Below are 18,758 nucleotides of genomic sequence, written 5' to 3'. Positions count from 1 at the left end.
ACAGACTCTAAAAGATTCTCTCTCCTCTCTCCTCCTCCAACCTCGGAGCACTATATATATCCCCATCTACATTCCATCATCCACCACCGGCGATTTTATCCCCTTTCACTTCAATTCTCTCTCTCTCTCTATAACCCTGAAAATGGCGCTTCGCACAACACTCTCGAAGCGCTTGTTCGGCGCCACCACCCCAGACTCTCCACCTCCGATCACCACCCTTCTACGCTCGCCCGTTCCGCCGCTGCATGCGGCCAAAGCCAACTTCCGCCGCGAGTACCTCACCTCACCGGACTCCGCCCCTGCCAGATTCTTCCGCCGCTTTCTCCAGCGGCGGGGCCTCTCCCGACGGAGGAAGGGTTTCGCGTGGGTGCTGGGGACGCGAAGAGGGTGCTGAGGTTTGTACAGATGGAGAAGGTTAGAGAAAAGTTGAGGAATATTCCGGCGAGTACGATACCGTACGGTGAGTATTTACGGGTGTGCTGTGACGTCTGCGGGAATACAGAAACGGGCTTGGAGTTTGCCAAAGCGTTGGATGAATCCCAAAACGTCATCGTCCTGGGTGGTGTCGTTTTTCTCCGGCCAGATCAGGTATATACATATATAAATCTTGACTTAAATTTAACTTAATTTTGCAGGATAAATTAAACGCACTCTTTTAAAATTTGGTATTATTATAAATAATTTTAATTATTTAAATATTTCATAAAATTAACGATTGTATTATTATATTGGGACACATTAACTTTAAAAAATAATTATAATTTTTTAAATAACAATATTAATTTAGAATTATCATATTTATTTTAAATAAAAGAAAAAAGATCAAAATTGATAACTAAAAATAAAGATATCAATGCTGTGAACTAACAAAAAAAATTGTACTGAATTTTCTTACAAATCATATTTTATTTTCTATCTCATTCAAGGTACATACATCACATAGCTTTTAATACATATGTGTCGTTTGTATTTAAAATGGAGTAAGAGATGAATAGCTTTTAAGAAAGAAAAAGGAAAAATCGATCCGAAGAAAATAAGAAAACAGAAAATGTGTAGCAGTTACAAGTGACAAGACTGTAGGGTTGATTATGAATCTTGGAATTTTGTGTGTGGACACCCGAAATTGACCTTAGGTTTATTGTCTAGGATTTGTGGGATCTGACTTTGGAACAAGAAACCTGAAGAGGTGAATTTTGTCATTTTGCCCGACAATATAAATTGATCCTGGGGACTAGGAATCGTGTTTCTCGGACATACATACATGCATGAACGATGAAACGTGTTTATAATTTCTAAATCCCTTGTTCCCTTCCTCAAAATCAGCTAAGTCAGAAGACATTTTATTAGATAATAATTTAATTGAAATATTGTAAGATAAAATAAAAGTTTCATTACTTCATTTATTAATAAAGTTTACTTTTCTACTCGTATAAGGTTAATTGCAAGAGGGTCCCTTATGAAAATAATAATAGACACGGTGGTCATTTATCTATTAGGGTTATTACAGGGACTAAAATGCAATTACCTCACTAAAATAGTCTATTGAAGGAGACGGAGCCCAAACAAATTACACTATGGGTTACATTTGTTATATGACTCTTTGATTTATGGTCTATTTGTATAAACTATTATTGTATTTTGAGTAATTATATATAAACTCATTAAAAAATATCATTATAATTTAAACAAGCGACCGTATTTTTTAAAAATTAGACATATACCCCAAAATCGTCCATACATTACATAAATTACTTTTATTTTTTGGTGATTATAGTGGTTTTTATTATTATGCAAAATGCATGGGTAGTTTATCTGAACAGATTATAGATTAAGGAGTATATATAGCACGCAATAATGTTTTTCGTGTGATTAATTGATTAATTACAATCAAACTTGATCCGAATTAAAATCTTATTTTTTCCGAACTAATTTATTTTGTTATGATCATCACTAGGTGGCCAAATCAATGGAGGAACTAATTTCCCAATCAATAGCTATGCCAAACGACCCAAGAAGGAAAGAGCTGGACAATCTGGAAAACGAAAAGGCCCGAATCGACAAGAAAGCCCGGTCCATCGTGCGGGGAGAGCTGTATTGTGGGCTGGGCTTTTGGTTCGTTCAAACATTGGGCTTCATGAGGCTGACATTTTGGGAGCTAAGCTGGGATGTGATGGAGCCCATTTGCTTCTTTGTGACCTCACTTCACTTTGCATTGGCCTATGCTTTCTTCTTGAGGACCTCAAAAGAACCCTCCTTTGAGGGCTATTTCCAGCGCAGGTTCAAACTCAAGCAAAACAAGCTTATGAAAGCCCACAACTTTGATCTTGAGAGGTATAATCACCTGTGCGAGGTTTTTTATCGCGAGAAACGAGACAACGTGAACGTTGTCGAGCGTTTGGATCATGTACGAGGAGCGGTTTTTGGCTCTGTTCATGGTTGAGTTGTACATAGACATTAGGAACGGTGGTTTTGAGCTTGTACGTAAAGAATGAAGTGAGTTTCTGTTGTTCTTTTCTATAAACAGAAACGTAAATTATGTCTCACTCTCGTCCGTTGGATTGGTTCTTTCTGTAGGATTGGGGTATTAGGTTTGTGGAGTGGAGCATGTAAGATCGCACAACTCAAACTCGCTCCATAAACAACTTCCTTCTCTTAGCTCAAACTCTAGTTACATTTTCTAAAAATGTTTATTTTGCACGGATTTGTATAATGCAGCAAAGACATTTTGAGTTCCGAGCATATTTATAAACCTTATACATCTAATAATATATTTCTCAAGTTATAAAATATTAAAGGGTAAATTACAACAATGTCCATTGAGGTTTGGCATATTACGAATATACCCTTATTGTTTGAAAAATTACTAATACCTCATTGATTTGAACGTCCGTCTAAGAATTAACCTAATCTATTAGACTCCATCAGTTTTTCATCTATTCTTTATGATAAACTGACTAAAATGCCCTGGTGGACTAAAAGAATTATATTTTTATATACTTAAAAAAATATTTTTTTATGGACTGAATGGATAATTTTTTATATTTTTTCAAATCTTTTCATTCACCCCATCTAATTTATTTTATAAATTTTATATTTTTTAAAAAAAATAAAAAAAGTACGATAAAGACAAAATGATAATTTCATACCTCCATCCAAAAATTACATAATTTAACCAAATATCAGGGTTTTTTTTTATAATTTTCAAACAATAAGGGGATATTCATAATTATGCCAAACTCAGGAGAAATTATTGTAATTTACCCAACATTAAATCTTATTCAAAAAATAAACTCTACAAGTGGCCGAATAAAAAAAAGATTAAAAATCTTATAAGATATCAATAATGACAATTCTGTAATTAATATGATCAAAATTAAATGAGCGTCAATATCTTAAAATGAAATTGGAAACTCTTATAAACTGTTCTTAAATGAGTTTATATATTTCTTATTTTTAAATCTTATAAACTCTTCTTCTAATAAAATTATTCAACACTTTTGCTCATACTATAAACTCCCAAACATCTTATAAAATATTTGAAAGCATGAGAAGAAGAAGGACAAGGTTATCATCCACCATAAGGGCTACTACCCCTTTGAGATTAATCACATGCACATAGTGACCCACCACCAGACACTGACTGATAAAGTAGAGGCAGCTAATAGGGCCAATAATGCTTCCATATGAAGGAGGGACCTGTTCTTTTAATTTGGTTCTTGAATATTAGGACAATTGAAGTCTATTTTAGTCGACGGAGTTGAGATTTTATAATAATAAAATTATGAATTTAAATCTCATCAATATATAAGTATTTTTTGATTTATTAATAGTAGTTATCTATTTATTTTAATAGCAACTGTTGATAGTTATGTTATTTGATATTGATTGTAGCAACTGTTAGTACTTGAAATCATGATGTAAATTTTATAATTGTAATTCTTTTAATTTTTTTTAAAAACAAAGCATATAAAATATATATTAATGTAATATTAATGTGTCATGCTTACTCAGATTCAGTAGTGCCACAATGGTCGAAGAATTTTCGTAGAAATTCTAAGATCTCTTGAAGACTAACTAGCAAAACAACAATTAACATTCTAATATTAAGTTAGTAACTGAATTATTGAAAAAAAAAATGGGAAGAACTTGAAATGTTTCGAGACAATACCAAAGTAAGTGATGTGGAATGCTTGAATATAAAAATGGAAGCTAAAATAAGCTCGTAGCATGTAGAAATGAGCAAGGGGCTTGTAGCATTCCTGTTCGTGAGAGAATGTAAGTTGAGTGCGAGTGATCAAGCGAATCAGAATGGCTTACCTTTTGATTGCTACAATACCTTTATTTATAGAGGGAAATGGACAAGATTCAAGAGTTGGGGATTATTTTTTTAGTTTATCAATAAAATACCTTGGATGTTTGCTGTCAATTAAGAGCATCCATATATGATTTCGCAATCTGTTAAAAGTTATAGTCGTTTGAATGGGTCTTGTCCAGTCAACCCAAGAAACATGGAGGTTGGTTACTAGCTGCTCTATCCAGCTAGTCGCAACGAGCGAACCGTTAGTTGGAGAGTTTTTAGGGTAACATGACCCTTGACATATACAAGTCAGGTGCCATAACAATCCTGTTGTGTGCTGTTTGTGCTTGTTGATTAAGCCTTATTTATTAATACTGGTATATTAGTCTTATTTTGATGAAAAATGGGCTCAGTACCCTTCAACTGTGGGCCCTATGTTGGACAAGCAAGGTTTAGACCTGTTGGCAAGACTAAGCGGGGGCCCACTTCTTAATTTTGGATTTTGAAAGATAATGTAGGAAGGCATCAATGTGATACCAAAACATAATAGAAAATTCCACCACTCTAAATTAAACTTTTACCATTCACTTGTTGGGAAATTAAAATATATTTTAAAAATTGAAAGATTATTTATTTTACACATAGGACGTCATGCCGCGACAATTAGTATATATTTAAAAAAAAATGTAAGTACTATAAGCAACATATTGCTTATGTTTATACATGTTCAGTAATAAATCAATTAACTCGATTTACTTGTCATCTAAAATTCTTGAATTGTGTACATAGTTTATTAATTTATTTTGTTTTACAGATTGATATTTGAAAAAAGATCCCAGAATTTTCATCTTTATTTTCGTAGTGACAACTCCAAATTAAGTTTCGGATAAAATTATTTTTAATACAACATGATAAGAAAATAAAAAAATACATAAAATTTTCAATTAATGAAGCTCGACTAATATATGGTGATATTATTATAATAAAAAATATTTAATTACTTCATTCATTTTAACATAGGTAAGATTCAAACCGGATCTAATTATTTCGGGTATCTAAAAAATAAAACAGAACGGGTATTGTATGTGTAGTGTTGTCTCCATTTGTTTGGATAAAAATCCTTATAAATAAAAGAAAATTTTGTAATTTTAGTCTTCTAATTTAAGGGATGTGGTATTTTTAGTCCTGTATGAATTAATTTTTGTAATTTAATCCTGTAATTTTATAATTTTGGTAATTTTAATCCTTTTCTGATCAATTTGGCGGGAAGTTATAATTTATTTGCAATTTTAGTCTTGCAAATAAATTCATGCAGGACAAAAAATGCCAACTCCCCTAAGTTATAGGACTAAAAATGTCAATGTCCCATAACTTACAAGACTAAAAATGCAATTTAATTGAGTCATGTATACATGACATGTAATTTTCTGAAATGAGCCAGAAAAGGATGAAAAATTGCCAAATTTTTAAAGTTACATTACTAAATTGCGAAAATCAATTCGTACAGGACTAAACATGCCGCTCCATAAGTTATAGGACTAAAATTACATTTTTTTCCTAAATAAAATAATATTTTAATAATTTCACAGAATTTTCTACATATAAAAAAAATATTTAAATTTACATATAATTCCCCTACGTAGATCGACAATAAACTTATTTTGCAGGACAGAAAGTGACTATAAATTAATAAATATGCACCCTATCCAAACACTAAGGCCCTATCAATCTGTTGAATTTTTGCTATATATCTACTAAGGGTCATATCCTTTCATGATCATGTTAGTTGTCACACTCTATTATTGCATGCACAACTTACATTATGTCTCCCAATCATCTAAAATTGAGGAAATTTAATGATCCCAATTTTAATTTTATTCAATCATTGCGAGTACTGTCGATTATGAATTTAGTTTATTTATTTATTTTGCCATATTTATGATGATTTTTTTGTATATATTAATTATTAAGCTTGAATTTGGCATCTTTATCACGGTTGTATGATAGTGTCGATAGGAGTTTCGATCTGATGTATTTAGTTTGCATTCAAGAATTGCAATCGTAAAATATATGGCCGTTTTGACAAGAAAACGTGGAGAAATATATAAATTATGTGTAATACTTATATTTTATAATTAATGTATAACTTTAAAAAAATAATCAATCACATAATAAATGATCATTTGATTCAAGTCCCAATTGTGGATTATTATAATTTAGGATACTGAAAGGTTTCAAACTATAAAAATTGTAAGGATGAGGTTTCAAAACCATGATGTTGTAGGTTCGAATCTCATGAATATGGATATTGATGTGTGCATGCGCATAGCATCAATTGCAGATGGGGACCTTGAGGGGCTTATAAGTCTTTATATCTCTTTTTCTTAGCGATGCGTCTTTCTAAAATAAAACCAAAAGGCTCACACGAAGAAGAGCAAATAATATCTTATGCAATAGGACGCCAATTTTTTCACAAGCCACGATATTTGGTGCATTATGTGAGTAAGACGTCATGTGCTCGTTTCAAGCCCATTATCTGGGGCTGATAATGTAGGTACACGTCTCGTGTATATTATAGACGAAGGTTTTGAGTGACTTACAAGCCCCAATGCTCATATCCTAACAATACACTTTTTTAGGGTTGGGTGTGGGGGAGCACAAAAACCATGAAGTTCATATAAGTACAAAGCGAATAATATTTCGTGCAACTAGATACCGATCTCATCACGAAGCACATCAGGTATATATTTACCTATATAGTAATTTATTATTATTTTATTCCGACTATATTAGTTGATTTGAAATTAAGGATATATATTTCATCAAATTTTAAATTTAAACATATGGGATAATGTAATAAATAATATTCAATTAAAAATATATATATTTCAAAATATGGGTCTTACCCAATTCATATAGAAAATACCAAGAAATACATAATTAATATAACTTAATTGAAACCCCGTCACATTGGTATGATTTGTGGCTTTCAATGTCATAAAATAATATTGTCCCAATCATGATAATTAACCAATTTAATTTAATTAAGCATTTAAATAAATAATTAGTGTAGATTAATGAGCTGTACCCTGACCAAAGTCATTAAACAAGCACATCAAAATTTTTAATTAACAACTAAACTAACCCATAATTAGTGTTGGTCCAAGTGTGGGCCAAGATAGGGAGAAAAGGTCAAAGTTTTAAGAATAAATATTGTGAAATTAATTGGTTTTAGGTAGCAAAAAATACCAAATCTAACTACCCCACATCCAACCAAAGATTTTTTTTTAACTAATAATAATAAATAAATTATCTCAATATACTAAGCAACTACATCAATTTGACTAATAATAATAAATAAATAATTTACATAAAATAAGATAAATACTTACCTAAAATGAAATATATCCACATGTATGACAAAATTCGAAATCATAATTTTGTATTTATATATGAGACCTCAACTTCAGCCTTGGCCGAATAAAGATTGTCCATTAGTTTTCTCATCCCAAGTAGTTCTAGATTTGGGTTTGATCCAAAGTCAAACTACATTGATCATAAATCGTTTATAAAAATATAATAATAGGAAAAAAAATTAAAATTTTAACATGTATAATAAAAATTGACCCAATTTTTTATCAATTGAATGAATAAATATTGGCAAAACATAGACACATTTTATATTGGTTGTAAATAAAAAGTTTGGATAACTAAAGCTCTCAAGGTCTCCTTTTAACTAGTAACTTTTTCAAGACAAAAAATCGTAAAGCTCATATAATATCATAACAGATAATATATCGTGCGATGAATCATCGATCGCATCGCATGTTGCATCAAATGTATTACAGTAAAATTATGTTGCAAGAATTTCGGAAATCAAACAAATACAATATTTTATATAGTGGAGATTGAGGATGAAAGTTTAATCCCATCCCATGTGGTTGTTATTCTTGAACCATATTTTAATATGTTGATCTTGAAGCATTTAATTTCCTGGTAATATTTTAATTATTGGAGCCACTCTTGGTCAACCAAATCAACTAACATTATGCTAATTAAATCAGCAGTAATTTTCACATTAAGAAAACATTCCAAAATAAAAAATACTTACTTCTCTGATAAATTATATGTTTTATATTGGGAGCTAAGTATTACAAGTAAAAATAAAAATTATAGACGAATATTAATCAACTGCAACTGTCCAACAATTATTAGTCATCTTTGTAAATATGACCAAAATATTTATCATAATAAAAAATTATGGAATTGCAAATTTCAAAGAAAATTGAACTAATTTATTAAAATTTTGAAAATAAGCCAAGAACATCTTCTTCTTTGTTTTTTTCTCAAAAAGAGCTTATCAGTTTCGAAAATTTTATTTTTTATTTTTTTAAAAAAAATTGCCAAAAAATACTATGCAACATCTTATAAATTCTAAAATATCTTACGAAATATTTTAAAAAACTTATCAGCCCATCCAAACACTTAGAAATTGGTTCATCATTTTTGCTTTTGACGCTAATTAAATAGGAAATTCATGTGTTTCCTCTTTTAAAAATCGGCAAAATTTATATACTTGTGTTGTTTAAATATACGTAAAATCTTCCTTTCAAAATAAATATATATATATATATGTATACATAAGACCTAAATAATTTGGTTGTATACCATACAAATTTACAAGATTTGGACCATATTTCTCTAAAAATTTTCTTTTCATTCATACATGAAAGTTAAAAACATGACTTGAAAATTATAGATAGCATGCAATATCTATCTAAAAGTTGAAGCAAATTGAGATGGGTATATCAGTAATGTTCCAAATCTTAGAAACCAAACCAAAATCTATGATATTTGTATGTATGTAATAACAAGAACCCCTTTCTAGAAAAGCAATATCTAAACCTATCTTGTCCAGATATATATATATATATATATATATACATACAAGTGTATACAGTCTCCAACACATAAAAAATAACCAAAATTTTGATAAAGAACGCGCAAACGCACACACAATATTAAATAAATAAATAAAAGAGAATTGAAATGTACATATTTGCCGAATCACAAAAATTTCATCTGACTCTACCCACCCCACCAATTCTCAGCTTTCTTTATTTACTTATATTTAATATCAACAAATTTTCATCACCTGTGTTTCCTTGAGACTGTGTAATAATCACTTGGAACTGAGTATTTGTGAGTTTTGTTACAGTGTGAGATTGAGAAGAACAGTGTGCTGGCTGGCTTCACGCGGAACGAGGGAGAGAGACCTCTAATTTTTGGAAGCTGAAATCTATTTTGTCATTTTCTGTGGAGTGTTGAGGATTTTTTAATTCTGGGTTTTTGTGTATGTCGCGTATAATGCGGAGTGTTTTGAGGTTTTTTTACGGTTGGGTGCCGATCGGGGAAGCGCGGGCGGTTTGATGGAATCGAGTTTGTTCACATTAAGCGCCGCCGTTCCATGGAGTTGAGGATTCGTTGTAACCGATGTGCCGAGGTTTCTTTACTCCAAAGATTTGAACTGAATTTTGCTGTCATTTGTGTAAAGGTTAGTTTTTTTCAGTCTTACTGCTCTTTTTTTTGTAATGGGTGTTTTTCTTTTTTATGAAATTGTCTGATTTTTGTGTGCAAAAGATTGAGGTTGTGTTGATGAGCTATAGCGGTAGGAAAGTTTGTACCGAAGGCTGTTTGGATGAGCAAAAAGATAATGCCGGGGGCGGGGATGGAAATTGGAGAACTTTTCTCAGATTTTGAGCTGTTACTCTTCAGTTCCAACTCCAATTAAGAGTTGCAACATTTGTGTTTCTCTGTTTCTTCTATTTTTGGTGAATTTGATAGTGTGATTCTGTGACTGGGTTTTGTTATTTTCTTTAAAGATGAGATAATAATTATTGCATTTCCATGTTCTTGGAGAAATTCCTTTCCGGATTCAATGGTGTGAGAACTTACTTTGTTCTTTGTGTGTTTTTCTTACTATATTTTGATATAACTGTGTGCTTCAATGACTTACTGTTGTTGTCTGTTCGATCTCGGTAGATTTAAACTTTCTTGAAAGGTGTCTACCATCATCGGTCATGCTTTTTATGTTAATGATTTTGGGTAAAGGAGGTATTGTTTGATTAATTTGATGGGCTTTTGCTCTACTAAAATTATGGAGTTCTGATTTTCCTGAATTCTGATTCAAGTAATTCCTGAAAAGTTAGATTTATTGTAACAATTTCTACTTGGAATGATTCACTCTCGTACAATGATAACTTAAAAAGTCAGCTCACACATAAACTAATTAATTGATTTTTTTTTGTGTTTCTGAAGTCATTATCTCCGTCTATCATTCAGGTTTTATTGGTTTTGCTGCTTTTGGAAGTTGCTTTGGCAACGGCGAAAGAGTTCGGATTGCAAAGGCAAGGAATTGGGTGGGACAAAGAAACTATAGTAACGCATTCTTGCATTCACGATCAGATTATTGAGCAAAGGAAAAGACCTGGTCGCAAGGTGTATTCTTTCTCCCCTCAGACCTATGTCGAGCCTGATGATTCCAAGTCCCTTCAACGAAGAGGAAGGGCATTGCTTGGTGTGTCTGAATTGTCAAAGCAGCAAAACAATGCTAAGCAACCTATTAGGATTTATCTGAATTATGATGCCGTTGGTCATTCATCGGATAGAGACTGCCGGAGTGTGGGGGACATAGTTAAGGCAAGTGCTTGCAATTTAGACATGAAAAGTTTGCTTTCTGGAAGAACTCTCAACTTTGGATTAATATTGGTTCTTTCTTTCCCTCATTTTGCTCCTATATCTTCTTTGCCAGCTAGGGGAACCAACCGGTGCTTCTTTCTCTGGTACTCCTTCTTGTAACCCACATGGGGATCCTCCAATTTATGGTGATTGTTGGTACAATTGTACACTGGATGATATAGCTGGGGAGGACAAAAAGCATCGCCTTCGAAAGGTTAATTTCCTACTTAGTATTCCTTTGTCGTGTGGTGTTTTAATTGTTACCTTAGAGAGATGGTAGAGTCATGAACACACAGATGGAGATTGATTAAGAGATACTATCCTGGTCCTCTCCTCATGCTGCACGTGCAGACTGATAACTAGAGAAATAAATATGTTGTGTGACATTATATAAATTGAGTACTCATTTAATGATGGAATTTTGCACCATTCAAGAGTCTAGTTGAAACGAACTAACATACTGAGTTTCCTGCAGGCTCTTGGGCAGACTGCCGATTGGTTCAGAAGAGCCTTATCTGTTGAGCCTGTGAGGGGGAATTTGCGTTTGAGTGGATATTCTGCATGTGGTCAAGATGGAGGCGTGCAACTTCCTAGGGAATATGTGGAAGGTACGTTTCTTGTGAAAAACTTATTAACTATCTGCTTGTCTTAAACTGCTGCTATTGTTAATTATAACTTTCCATCTTTTTAGAGGGCGTTGCTGATGCGGATTTAGTTCTTTTGGTTACAACAAGACCGACAACAGGCAACACTCTGGCATGGGCAGTGGCATGTGAACGTGATCAATGGGGCCGTGCTATTGCTGGTATTCTTTCTTAAATTTTTGAATGAGCAGAATTCTTGTCTGATATTTTTCACCAACTTCTTGGGAGGAAGTTTGCTTAGAAATTAATTCTTTGCATCCAGGCCATGTAAATGTTGCACCCCGCCACTTGACTGCTGAAGCAGAAACTCTGCTTTCTGCCACACTTATTCATGAGGTGAGTTATTGCAGCCACATTAATAAAAAGTTGCAAAGTCGAGGAGGTGCCTGCTTATTAAAATCAATGAAGTATTTGATTTTGTAGGTCATGCATGTCCTTGGGTTTGATCCCCATGCGTTTGCTCATTTTCGGGATGAGAGAAAAAGAAGGCGTATTCGGGTAAGTTGTGTATTGGGTGCTGTAACTGTGCATTTAAGTTTCCATATTCTCTTTTCTAACAAAGAAATTGTAATCCATTGTCATCATATTCAAGAAGTGTAATTACCCATATGCATACTCAGAAGTCCTAAGTGATTCGTTTTTCTTGTTTTACTAACAAGAAAGAAGCAGATAGACCCTTGCTGAATGCCCCTGCTTTCTCTGGGTGAAGAGATTTTGTTGATAAAATTTGGGTTTGATATGGCGCTTGCAAAAACTTGATTAGATTTCATCGAATGAAACCTCAATTGTTTTCACGAAAATTTGGTAGTTTACTGCCCATATGCACATATTATGTAAAACTATCTTCTCTGATGATTAAAGTGCCACACATCCGAGTTGCTCATTTTGTTACCCGTATGTCAGATTTCGTTTGATATAGTTCAATTTGCTCTCTATGATTTAGTGTTCTTCTTCTAACAAGGAATAGCACTTTCTTTTTCACCTGAATGAAATAGTAATAAATCTAACCCAACAGAAGAAATGCATTAAGTATGAGACTGAGGGGAAAAGATTCTCCTTAAGATTTTCACATAGTTACAATCTACATATTTCTTTACACTCCAATTAATTTATTATATTTCTTTGTAGGTTACTGAACAAGCCATGGATGAAAGACTTGGACGAACAGTAACAAGAGTGGTGCTTCCTCGAGTTATCATGCACTCACGCCATCACTATGGGGTAGCTCTCTCTCTCTCTCTCTCTGCTTTGAGATGTAGTCAGATAGTACTCATATGAGCTGAACTTAATAAACTTGTTGTTTTCAGTCGTTCTCCGAGAATTTCACTGGTTTGGAGCTGGAAGATGGCGGTGGGCGTGGCACATCAGGTTAATCATTTTTCTTCTCTTTATAATACATTGATTTGAATATTCAGGCCAAAGTATGCTGTTGCTAATCGGTATGTAATTATAAATTTGCCACAGGGTCTCACTGGGAAAAAAGACTTTTGATGAATGAGATTATGACTGGATCGGTTGATACTAGATCTGTAGTTTCTAAAATGACACTTGCTTTACTCGAGGACAGTGGATGGTACCGTGCTAATTACAGTATGGCAGACCATCTTGAATGGGGTCGCAACCAGGGAACTGAGTTTGTTACCTCTCCTTGCAACCATTGGAAGGGTGCTTATCATTGCAACTCGACACAATTTTCTGGATGTACATATAACAGGGAGGCAGAAGGTTACTGTCCTATAGTAAGTTACAGTGGCGATCTTCCACAGTGGGCTCGCTATTTTCGACAGGCTAACAAAGGTATGTTCTTGTGTTGCCCTTATGGTATTTAACTGTACTATTTTTGCATGTTTACAAGAATTATTTCAATATCTTGTTCTCTCCAAATTCTGCAACTATGTCAAGACCCTGCGCTACATAATGCTGACTGCATTTTTTCTTGTTTTTTCAGGTGGTCAGTCATCATTGGCTGATTATTGTACTTACTTTGTAGCTTACTCTGATGGTTCATGTACGGACACCAATAGTGCTCGGCCGCCTGATAGGATGTTGGGCGAAGTGCGAGGAAGCAATTCAAGGTGAGATTTTCCTTAAAATGTTTTGAGGAATTATGAAGTTGAGAGACAATAAATGTTGATTTTCGTGTATCACTGCATATAGGTGCATGGCCTCTTCATTAGTGCGTAGTGGGTTTGTAAGGGGTTCTACTACCCAAGGAAATGGTTGCTATCAGCACAGGTGTATAAACAAATCACTCGAGGTAAAGTACATGAATTTTGCTTCTTGTTTGTATTAGTAGCTATCTTTTAGGGTTAATTACACTTAGACCCTTTCTGAAAATGTGAAATTAAAATTTCCCCAAAAGAAGTTTCAAAATTCTCAGTTACACATGACCTCCTTCTTCTGTTAGTATTTGGACGAAAAATAACGTCAGCAAAAAAAAGATTACATAAATTTGAGTGACGTTAATATTGTTACATTTTTTTCCTTATAAATACAAAACAATTACATGGGGATGTTAAATGAGGGTTAAAATTGAAAATTAAGTAACTTTTTTTTTTGCTAACATCAACATTTTTCTCCAAATCCTGACGAAAAGGGGTCAAGTGTAAATGGTGAATTTTCGGAGGAGGTGTAAGTGTAATTTTGGTACTTTGGGTTGGGGAGGGGGGAAATGTAATTTGGAATTTTAGAAGGGAGTCTAAGTGTAATTAACCTTATTTTTTAAGTTGATCCATGACTAAACTAAATTGGAATGGAAATTGGTTCTTCGAATCTCTTCTTGATGGCAAAAAATAGTTGATCTGCATATTAAGGGATGCATGTTGGGGTTGTATTCTGACGCTTTGTATTGAACTAGTAAGTGTTCACATTCTATGTATGTACATAATTTTTAAAAATAAATTGAAATAAAATATTTGTATAAATTGTATTATTAATTTTTGTAGAGTAAAAAGTCTTAAAAATATATATTAAGATAATAAGTTAGTATAAATATTTTTATTCATAAAAAAATGTTAACAAAGATAATAAATAATATTGAAGAAATAAAAGCTGCATGGGAAAAGAAAAATAACTACGAGAAGGTAATTATGAAAAACCATGATAAATAGAGAAGTTAAAAATAATTAATTAATGGCAGACCAAAATTAAGTAAGACACCAAAAGAGTGCTCAAGTATAGACACTTGTGAGAAGAAAAATAATTACCATTTACCCCTCGTGAACTTCACTTTGAAACTATTTGCTTACCAGGAACTTCGCCATCCACATATGTCGTGAACTTTTAATCATGGAAAAGAGAACAAAAACTAGAATATCATAGCTCTGAGAATTTTTATATCGTCATGGGTCTAAACATCAGACACCAGACTAGGCATGCAGATGTCTTCGATCCTTTCCTGAGTAAATTCTTGATGTTTTCCTAGGTTGCTGTGGATGGCATTTGGAAAGTCTGTCCTGAGTCTGGCGGACCCATCCAGTTTCCTGGCTTCAACGGTAATAGCTCTGGTTTACATGGTCTTTGTAGTCTCTTATTCACACAAATACGCCTGTACCTGTGAACATAGAAATGCACGTGTACATGCAATGGTGTATTTTTATGTCAAGTTCCCTTTAAACTCACTGTTATTTCTTAATTCTTTGGTTCGGCCAACTGTAGGTGAACTGATCTGCCCTGCTTACCATGAACTCTGCAATGTGGATCCAGTTCCTGTATCTGGTCAATGTCCTAATTCATGTTATTTTAATGGTGATTGCATCGATGGAAGATGTCACTGCTTTTTGGGGTTCGAGGGCCATGATTGCAGCCAGCGTGAGTGCATTAATCCTTCCTGTCACACCTTCCTAACTGCAAATTATAATCTTATCGCCCAACTCTTTTCGTTCATTTACAGTTTCTTGTCCTAACAACTGCAACGGTCACGGTGAGTGCCTTAAAGATGGTGCTTGTGATTGTGAAAATGGTTTCACCGGTATTGACTGCTCTACAGGTAATGCTATCGATGATTCAATATTTCGTAACCTATTTATTGGGTCCGACAACCTCTCTCCCACGTGCATAACTTAAGAAATGTGATGCACAGTTATTTGCGATGAGCAATGTAGTCTTCATGGTGGGGTCTGTGACAATGGTGTCTGTGAGTTTCGTTGCTCCGACTATGCGGGCTATACATGCCAGAACAGCTCCATGCTTCTCCCGAGTCTCTCAGTGTGCAAAGACGTACTGGAGAAAGACATCTCAGGGCAGCATTGTGCGCCCAGTGAATTAAGTATCTTACAACAGCTAGAAGAAGTCGTGGTGATGCCCAACTACCACAGGTTGTTTCCTGGAGGTCCTCGGAAGTTTCTAAATTACATCCGGGGCAAAGACTGCAACGGAGCCGCTAAGCGATTAGCCTGCTGGGTGAGTTTCGTCTAACTTGATTTCATCTATTAATATTGGTTGATTTACGGGTTACGTTTACCTCTTACTCACTATACTGAATTCAACTATTCACACCAGATATCCATTCAAAAGTGCGACAAAGATGGAGACAACAGGCTACGAGTGTGCCACTCCGCATGCCAGTCATATAACGTAGCATGTGGGGCGTCGCTTGATTGCTCAGACCAAACCTTATTCAGCAACAACGATGAGGGCGAAGGTCTGTGCACCGGCTGGGGCGAACTAAGTTCATGGTTGTGACGGCCAACACCAAAAAACAAGTCGACGACACGTCTCAAGGAATCATGTATATTGTAGAAAGCTTTAGTGTTCATTTTTCCTTGCACAGCTTGCCATTTTTTGTGGGGTAGGCTTTGTAGGAAAAACTTGGCAGAAATTGCAGGTTTACTAGTGCAAAAGTTCATTTTCCCCAAGCCAAAATTGTTTGGGAGTAGATGATTGTTGAGATTAGGGTTCCAAACAGGAAAGCCCAATCCCAATGTAGAGAGAATTAAGGATGTAAGAATAGTGGAAAAAGTGAAAACAAAGTAGGATGACAGAAAGTAATTAATGTAAACGTGGCCTAAGGCCTTGATGAAATGTAATGTACAGTTCCAACTTCTGGTCTTTGTTCCTTAATATGCTTAATTGTATAGGAGGATTAAAGTGCAATTTTCGAGTTTATATCTACACGGGCTATCAACTGTTGGATTATACATACATAATAATGTTATCAGTATTGAATTTCGAGTTTTTCCCACTTAAAAGAAATTTTTAGTGATGTCAGTTTTTCATTTTATGAGCTGACCTATGTTATGTTTGTAGTACCCCTGTCGTGGCGGTGGCGTGACGATAGGAGTTTTTTTTTCTTCCTGTGAACTGTTCACTTCGATTGTTGGAATTATAACTATGAGCTCGTAGCTGTAATTCTTAGACGTGGTAAATGGGTGGGTTGGATCGGATCTAAAATGAGTTTAAATCAAATGGGTCTGATTGGATTAGTATAAATTATTTTGTTAATTTAATTTCAAATTTTCACAATGAAAAGAACAAAGGATAATATTTGAACTATTGAAAAAGATAATTACTACTTGTAATGTAATACGATTAAACTTGTATTACACGTTATTTATGTCTAATGACCATATACATTAGGAGTCTCTCTAACAAAATACAATATTTTAATAATACTTTGAACGCTTATATTAAATGAACATCAAACCGTGCAATCAAATTTTCTATATTTGTTAAGAGACAATTTTCATCATCATCTTCATAATCACAAGTTGTAATATAAGACAAAATAATCACATAAAAACATAAAAAAAAATTAAAATAATTTGCATCTAATTAATTGAATGCAATATTTTATCTTACGAGAAAAACACAGTCCGTCCCTTATGATTACATACCATAATTTAACCCACATATTTATAATGCGTTCCGGCAACAGGAGTATTTATTAGGATATTTATAGAGTTATTTATTAGACATTTATTAAATTTAAATATATATATATATATATAAAATTAATTAATAAAAATATTATTTATAATTATAATAAATTTCAATTTACACTGAAAACAAACCTGGTGTGGCTCATAAATCTAGTGGGGCACCACCCAAAGACCAAGGAATCCAGGACAAGAATAATATTATTGTAATAAACTGGATTTACAACAATCAAAATTTAACAACACCGACTCTGCTACATCGGTTGCATCTAAGATTCTGTCATATGTCTCCCCTCTTATCTCTCCAACTTCACCAGATAGACTTCACTTGCAACCTTTGTAATCGTATTTCAATAAATAAAATACTTAATTGAATTCAGTTCCATCATATTAAACTAATTATTACAATTGTTTCATCTACTTATTACATAATCATTGATTAATACTACTTATCATGTAATTAATTTTTTTTTCATTTAAATTCTATCTGAAAAGCTAAATTAATATGTAATATATTATGAAAATATTTCAAAATGATTTTAGGTAGATAGATATGATAAAATATATATATTAATTACGTAATTCTAATAATTTGATGGCCTTTTTTTATTATTACAATAATACAGAAAATTTATTATATCAAATGCTTTAGTATTTTATTTGTCTAAATATTTTAAAAATTTATTTCTAGAACAAGTACAGCTTATAAGACGTCAGAGTTTATTTAGCCAAACACACCCTTAAATCAGGCTGTCGGACAAAATGTAATGAGATAATCCGCACCAGTACAAGTGAATGTACTGGTCTGATCGTCGTATGCGTAACTATACGCCGCCGGGCATGCATTCTTGAAAATCAGCGAGTACTGCGTCGGCCCACATGTCTCCGGCGTCCCGTGGTCGCCGGAGCAACAATACTCCGGCTTGTTGAACGCAGCGCAAGCGCTCCTGCACGCTACCACCGCACCCCCGCCGTCAACCACCTGCAGTTCCTGCGGGCAATTCGCATTAACGTCCGCCACGCACCCTGCGTACTTGCAGTCACCAGAGCCACCCGACGGCCGCACGCCTATCCCCACGTTGTACCCGTCCACCAAGCTGACGTCGTAGAAGTCTTTATCCCCGCGGCTGCTAATGGTCAATTCCACGAGGCTGACAGGCGGCGCTCCGCCACGGCCGCCGCCTTTGAGCGTGGCCCCCCCAG

At 34.0% G+C, this 18,758-nt stretch overlaps 3 protein-coding genes across 3 annotated transcripts in view; 2 read left to right on the top strand and 1 right to left on the bottom strand.

The window, feature by feature from the left end:
- On the top strand, positions 1–2,733 carry LOC110012329 (calcium uniporter protein 4, mitochondrial-like). The gene is made up of 2 exons (XM_020695458.1): positions 1–588; positions 1,955–2,733. Exons 1-2 carry the CDS (start codon positions 406–408, stop codon positions 2,438–2,440), a joined length of 669 nt encoding a protein of 222 aa, XP_020551117.1. The 5' UTR covers positions 1–405; the 3' UTR covers positions 2,441–2,733.
- On the top strand, positions 9,355–16,785 carry LOC105166296. Its single transcript, XM_020695457.1, has 17 exons — positions 9,355–9,851; positions 10,640–10,996; positions 11,109–11,249; positions 11,511–11,643; positions 11,727–11,840; positions 11,942–12,015; positions 12,103–12,177; positions 12,808–12,900; positions 12,987–13,047; positions 13,144–13,476; positions 13,628–13,754; positions 13,837–13,936; positions 15,104–15,173; positions 15,337–15,489; positions 15,572–15,667; positions 15,761–16,080; positions 16,180–16,785. The coding sequence occupies exons 1-17, from the start codon at positions 9,765–9,767 to the stop codon at positions 16,360–16,362; spliced, it is 2,517 nt and encodes an 838-aa protein (XP_020551116.1). The 5' UTR covers positions 9,355–9,764; the 3' UTR covers positions 16,363–16,785.
- The window catches only part of LOC105166178 (pathogenesis-related protein 5-like), a 996-nt gene continuing 428 nt past the window's right edge, over positions 18,191–18,758 (bottom strand). Inside the window, exon 3 of the mRNA XM_020695256.1 lies at positions 18,191–18,750. Within this exon, the coding sequence (XP_020550915.1) occupies positions 18,301–18,750 (450 nt within the window). The 3' untranslated portion in view covers positions 18,191–18,300. The remainder of the gene's footprint in view (positions 18,751–18,758) is intronic.

This window comes from Sesamum indicum, linkage group LG7, assembly GCF_000512975.1.
Source record: "Sesamum indicum cultivar Zhongzhi No. 13 linkage group LG7, S_indicum_v1.0, whole genome shotgun sequence".
Classification (NCBI taxonomy): domain Eukaryota; kingdom Viridiplantae; phylum Streptophyta; class Magnoliopsida; order Lamiales; family Pedaliaceae; genus Sesamum; species Sesamum indicum.
This window is presented reverse-complemented; position numbering and strand designations above follow the sequence as displayed.